Source organism: Trachymyrmex septentrionalis, unplaced genomic scaffold (assembly GCF_001594115.1).
Source record: "Trachymyrmex septentrionalis isolate Tsep2-gDNA-1 unplaced genomic scaffold, Tsep1.0 scaffold82, whole genome shotgun sequence".
NCBI lineage: Eukaryota > Metazoa > Arthropoda > Insecta > Hymenoptera > Formicidae > Trachymyrmex > Trachymyrmex septentrionalis.
The window spans coordinates 203,913-210,890 of NW_017306008.1; the positions used below are offsets into that span (position 1 = coordinate 203,913).

The 6,978-nt window shown below is 36.6% G+C and overlaps 1 protein-coding gene across 2 annotated transcripts; it reads left to right on the plus strand.

Moving 5' to 3' along the window:
- The first annotated feature begins 506 nt into the window (after nt 1-506).
- LOC108754908 (integrin beta-PS) lies at nt 507-6,932 on the plus strand. 2 transcript variants are annotated; one of them, XM_018497569.1, is made up of 10 exons: nt 507-727; nt 1,664-1,853; nt 1,988-2,300; nt 2,396-2,624; nt 2,707-2,791; nt 3,005-3,652; nt 4,791-5,102; nt 5,407-5,607; nt 5,835-6,338; nt 6,644-6,723. In XM_018497569.1, exons 2-10 carry the CDS (start codon nt 1,665-1,667, stop codon nt 6,707-6,709), a joined length of 2,547 nt encoding a protein of 848 aa, XP_018353071.1. In that variant the 5' UTR covers nt 507-727; nt 1,664; the 3' UTR covers nt 6,710-6,723. The 2 variants fall into 2 exon arrangements, with proteins under 2 accessions (XP_018353071.1, XP_018353070.1); XM_018497568.1 differs by lacking the exon at nt 507-727 and adding an exon at nt 752-993 and having other exon boundaries at nt 6,644-6,932.
- The last annotated feature ends 46 nt before the right edge of the window (nt 6,933-6,978 follow it).

The following is a 6,978-nucleotide window of genomic DNA, read 5'->3' on the forward strand; positions in this document are numbered from 1 at the left end:
TTTATAGTTTGTTAATCGAAACAAATAAAAAATTAACCAAAATTTTTGTAAAAATCCTTTGTATTTTGTATGAAGAATTTTAAGCTATAATTACACACAACAACATATAATATAATTTAAAAGATTTTATAGTAAATTTCAATAACTTAAATTAATATTGGTTAAAAATTCATCTAAATATATACAGTGATTTATTTTAGTCTTAACTAGGCAATTAATTAAATATTTTGAAAATATGTAAAGTTGTATAATATAGAAACGTCACGATTGTACGTCTCCATCTATATCATAGACTTTTCTGAATATGTTTGAAATATTCGTTAAGAATGAAATGAAATACTCTGTATATTTTATTTAATCTTCAGAAAACTTCGAGGCGCGTTCGCAACGAGCTGAACGCAGCTAATTGCGCGGCGGGTAGCAGACCAATCCGCGATGCCGCGTGACCGTAGCAGTGCTCACAACGGACCGGACGCAGCGCTACCTGCGACGCGACGCGAGAAACTGCGAGAAACTGCGAGAAACTGCGAGAAACGAGAGAAGCGAACACTCCCTACGGAGTGTTGCGTGCGCGTCGGTGCGTTCGTTTGGTGGATTGCCATTTATGGTGATCCCAAGTGACGACGAGGGAAACATCAAACCAAACATTACGCTTGTGATGCTGTAGGACAACACGGAGAAGGATAAAAAAAGGAAGGAGGAAAGACACTCCATCTCACGGAAATAAGTAAGCACGCTTCCTCTTTGCCTCTCTTGACTGCAACTTACGACACGAACTCTGCCGCTTATCGTCCACTTCGGTCGCACACGCGAGCAGACATCGGAGTGATGATGCTTGGCAAATATAAAGATGACGGCATCGTCTCCGTCGTATGAATAAGCAGCGGAGGGTGCACGTCGTGCACGACTAGGCAGTTCCCGGCCGATCGTAAGACTCGATCGCGATTCTTCTGTTTCGCGTCGAAACGATTCCCTGGAAATGGAAGTGAAATCGTATGTAATCTAAGGTGACCAACTCCTTAATACGGGAGAGTGGAACATTAAGCAAAAATCAGTGGTGTCGTAATTAAATTTTAATGGATAAACGTTTTTATAATTGTTAATGAATACCTTATGAATAATATTACATTTGTAAATAACTAATTAACACAAGTATAACATTACATGAGATTATAACAAAAATTACATCAAGTTACGAGATTACATTTTGTTTTTTTTTTTTTTTTTTTAATTCTACTGAGTATATTTTGTAAACGATATTTGCGCTCTTTTAAATAAATCAAAATTCTTCAGACTTTTTATTTTAAAATTATATGTAATATTTATTGTTTTCACAAAAGAGAAAAAATTCATAATTACGTTCTTAATTTGGAAATTAATTTAAAGTAGAACGGAGAATAAAAATTTAAGACTGTCTCTTCTAATTTGAGATGGTTATCTTAATGTAATCTGAATCATGTTACTCTGTCAACTTGAAAACTCTTTTTGACACAGATCCCTCTTATAATAAATTTGGTTGGATGCATTAGCGTGTACTGGTATATATTATATACCTGCGATTTTGCAAAATGTTTAATTTCTTATCTTTTCTTATTTTTTAAATATTTGTTTATGTAAATGTTTAAATCAAAAGATTAATTGTGGCTTATCTACGATTTTGCAGAATGTTCGGCAGCTCAAGATGGATCCTCGTGTTAGGGGTACTAGTGGTGAGCCTATCGGCCTCGTTTGTGCAAGCAAACTATCCTCCTCCTCCTCCTCCAGAGAGATTGACTGGCATGAATCCATGTATCAGTAAACAGACATGTCATGAATGCATACAGACTCCACATTGCGCTTGGTGCGCAGCACCAGTAAGTCTATATTAGTTTGATCAAAAATTCTTATACCTTCTCTTTATGTAGTTCTTTCATTAATAGAAAGATGAGTAAATTAGCAATTTGATATTTTTATTAATATGGATTCTAAAGTAGCTTTGCTTTCATAGAAATTCCCGGAGAAAAGGTGCTTCCTGCCAAACATCAATACTAAAATATCTGCGACGTGTCCTTCTGAGCACACATGGAACCCAGACATCGTCTTCATTAGGCTGCGACATCGAAACTTGACAAAGGGTGGTTACGCCACTGGTGGCGGAGGAGTAGGAGGATATGGTAGCATCGAGAGTTCATATTCCAATTTTTCATCTTCCAGCTCGTCTTCTTCACATTCTCATAAAGAGAGTTGGGGCGGTAGTGGAAGCAGAAGGCAAGAAGCTGTGCAAATGTGGCCGCAAGAAGTCAATCTAAAGCTCAGAATAAGTAAATTATTATTATTATTATTACTTGAAAATAAAAGATAAAATTAAAATTGTGAATATTTTATTTTATCAACTTGATATATAAATTTGTTTTAGATGAAGCTTACGGAATGCATTTCGCTTATTCGCAAGCAGAGGATTATCCTGTCGATCTCTACTATCTTATGGATCTGAGCAAATCTATGGAGGACGATAAGAAAAAACTATCTGACTTGGGCCAGTTATTGGTCGAGAGTATGAGCAAGATTACGAGCAATTTTCGTCTGGGCTTCGGTAGCTTTGTCGACAAAGTCGTGATGCCGTACGTCAATACGGTGCCGAAATCGTAAGTCTCGAGATAAACCGAAGAAACTGTACCACGCTGTCCAATGTGCCATTACTCATTTTTTAAATCTTTAATCTCTTAGTCTTATCGAACCGTGTGACGGTTGCGCGGCGCCTTACGGATACAAGAATATCATGAGGCTTTCTCAGGACACAAGCAAATTTGCGGTACATAAATATCCATATCTTAGCATAACGCACAAATTTTAAATCATACATACAAATCTAATTGACTTAATAAATCTAACTGTAATCCATTTCTATGTAGTTTAATTTTACAATTCTCTAAATTTAGAAAGACTTTCATTAATTCTGGATTGTGAAACTAATAAAAAATCTTATTCTCTACCGATTTTTCTAGTGAGACATTCTTGTTTACAGGGATTAGTACGTAACGCGTCAGTATCCGGCAACCTTGATGCCCCAGAGGGTGGGTTTGACGCGATCATGCAGGCGATAGTTTGCCGGAATCAGATCGGTTGGCGCGAGAAGGCGCGCCGGCTGTTGGTATTCTCAACAGACGCCGGTTTTCACTACGCGGGCGACGGCAAGCTGGGTGGTATTATCAAACCGAATGACGGTCTCTGCCATTTGGATACCAGTGGCATGTACACTCACTCGTCTCTGCAAGACTATCCGAGCATCTCGCAGATCAACCTGAAGGTGAAGCAGAACGCGATAAACGTCATATGGGCGGTCACTGAGGAACAGATCAATGTCTACAAGCGACTGACCAAGCAGGTGGAAGGTTCCTTTGCTGGTAAACTCTCAGATGATTCCAGCAACGTCGTGGAACTGATCCGCGAACAGTACGACGCTATCTCAAGCTCGGTGGAGATGAAAGACACAGCCAGCAGTGCAATCAAGGTAAAATACTTCTCAAGCTGCTTGGGCACTGGACCAATGATTGAGACGTCAAAATGCGACGGATTGAAAGTCGGTACGAAAGTGGAGTTCGTTGCAGAGATCGAGGTTACCAGCTGTCCGGCCAACAGATCGGAATGGAAACAGAAGTTTGATATTTATCCGGTAAATCGAATCATTATGCAAATCTAACTGGTCAATTAGAAAACTATATCAGTTAATTTTTTGTTTTCTACATTTATACAGGATGTCTCACGTAAATGTGATCATGATTTTTCCGATATCTAACAAAAATTATTTTGAATAAAAAATTAGTTTTTAATTGGCTACAAATTGCAATATTAAAAATTTGCAAAATATTTTTTTTTTAGGAAAAGTCAAGATTACTCTAATTTTTTTAAATAGCGTATTTTTTTTACTTCATAATATTAACGTAACTAATGTCAAGACGAGTCAATGACCTGCTGTACTATGACCTTGAGATGATCTTGAAATCAGACATGTGGGATCAATGAATGGAAACGTTTTCGTGAAAAATTATTTTTTTTTGTATTAAATTTTATATAGACACATATTATGCAGTAGAAAAAGATTTTTATATAAGCAGCATATCAACTTTCTTATTATAGGAATATATTTTCAACAAATTGAGACTGAACTATGATTTGCTCTAATGATAAACTAAGAACACAAAGAATTATCGTGACGGCGTTTGAACTATATTACAAGTACTACAAATTATATTAACATTTTTTTCTACGTATACATACGTACATGTATGTAATAAATTATGAACTACATTTGAGAATATCACGAATTCAGAAATGGCTACGTTGATTCCTCAATTTGTCTTCAGATACATTTTTACTGAGCAATATAATGAAAAATATGTAAAGTTTAATATAAAAAATAATTTTTCACGAAAACGGTTTCGTTCATTGATTCCACACGTCTAACTTTAAGGCCATCTCAAGGTCATAGTATAGTATGTCATTGAACTCATCTTGACATCAATTACAATATTATTAAGTAAAATATACGTTATACCATTTAAAAAAATTAGGGTGACCTTGACTTTTTTCCTAAAAAGAATTTTGCAAATATTTTTAATATTGCAATTTGTAGTCAATTGAAAACAATTGTAGTCAACTGACTAATACTTTTATTCAAAATAATTTTTGTCAGATTATCGGAAGTGTCGGAAAAATCGTGATTACAGTTACGTGGGACACACCCTGTATATTTCTCTTATTTTTATATTTTTTACTTTAGCATTGTTGTATTAATCGGACTTCTTTTTCAGGTCGGTATCAACGAGACCCTCACCGTGAATTTGGAGATGTTGTGCGACTGCGAGTGCGAGCGTCAAGGTCACATGTATGAGGAACATGCACCCGAATGCAATGGCATGGGCACACTCAAGTGCGGTGTTTGCGAGTGTTACGATGGATTTTTCGGCAAACACTGCGAGTGTAGCTCACACCAGGAGCTCACTGGTTTCGATAAGCACTTCCAATCCTGTCGTCCTGACAACACCTCCCTCGTCGACTGCTCCGGCCGTGGTACGTGCGCCTGCGGTCAATGCGAGTGCGAGGAGCGGGAGAATCCGGAAGAGGTATTTCCTGAATTCTCTAGCAAATAAATTCTTATATGATACATTTTTCTTTAATCTTTTTTTTTTTCTCCACCGATTGGTATGATCTTTAACCTTCGTATCTATAATTGCAAAATTTATTTATTTATTTTTAATATCTTATTAATTATTATCCCAAGTAACAATACACACAGCAGAAGACATATAAGAAAATGTAAAGAAAAGAAGACAGGTACAATTAGAAGTAAAAAAAAATGGAATAGATAAATGTAATTAACAATACTCACGTGGAGAATATTTGCAATATAGATTTATATTCTTACAGATAATATCAGGACATTTCTGCGAGTGCGACAATTTCTCTTGTGATCGTGATCAAGGTAAGCTCTGCTCTGATCATGGCACCTGCGAATGCGGTCAGTGTGTCTGTAATTCTGGCTGGACCGGACCATCCTGCAACTGCAGGTCTTCTAATGATTCCTGCATCGCGCCAGGAACTACGAACGGTGTGCTCTGCTCAGGTCATGTAAGTGATTGGAAGTATGTGACGACAGAAAACTACAGTTACTATTTAATACTTCTTTTCTGATATATATAATTTTAATTACAGTGAAATATAATAATTATATTTATATTTATATATTATTTTAATAATTAAAGAAGAGAATATTTCGTTATAAATTTAGAAATATTATATATAAAAATTAAGAGATTTATCTTATATCATAAAATCTCATCTTTTTCTTTATAAAGGGTGACTGTATTTGCGGAGAGTGCATCTGTCACGAGGAAGGCAGCATTCGGTATTCCGGTAAACACTGCAATAAGTGCCCGACCTGCCCAAGTCGCTGTGAAGAGCTGAAACCCTGTGTACAGTGCCAGATGTACGGCACCGGAAACTACAGCGTTCCGGAGGAATGCGCGAGGAATTGCAAGGAATTTGTACCTGAGGGAGTCGAGACAGTGATCGTCGATGTGGACAACGACGAGGTGCCATGCTTTGGCACGGACGAGGACGACTGCAAGTATAACTTCGTCTACTACTACAATGAGACCAATTGCCTGCAAGTGCGCGCTCAGAACGAGCGTGAGTGCCCGCCGCAGGTCTACATGCTCGGCATCGTGCTAGGCGTGATCGCGGCGGTGGTCTTGATCGGTCTCGCATTGCTATTGCTGTGGAAGCTGCTGACGACTATACACGATAGACGAGAATTCGCCCGATTTGAAAAGGAGAGAATGATGGCGAAATGGGACACGGTTCGTATTTCTAATATTATAAACCATAATCAGATCGAGCTTTTAAGAATTAAACTTCTCAAATCAATTTTTACCAAAAATAGAGGGAAATCTTGAGTTTGTAATTATTTTTTTGAAAAAGTATAATTAAAAAATTAAAAGGCATTAAAGGACTCGTAATGCAATAAAATATAAAAAATGGAGTAAAGTATATAATTTAATAAAAAGATAATACAATGAAATTAATTATCAAAATCTCAAGTACTACTTTTTGTAAGATTTATACCGTACAAATTAGTATAAAATATTCGTTTTGCTCGCTTTAGGGAGAGAATCCAATCTACAAGCAAGCGACTTCCACCTTCAAGAATCCGACTTACGCCGGGAAATAACGCGTCTCGAAATGAAAAAAAGGATAACGTGAGATTTAAAAAAAAGAATCGCATCGTCACTGGGACGGAATGCGATTTCAAATAATTTGCAAATAATCGCGAATGCCGATCGCATGCGATTCGACATCTCGTTTCGAAACTTAGCAAGAGTTTGAACTACACAAGAGCTTCAAACGGCATAACAAGATCTAAAGCTAACGGTTTAGCGTATATAATTATTTAAAGGAACTAATATTTAAATATATATATATATATATATATATATATAT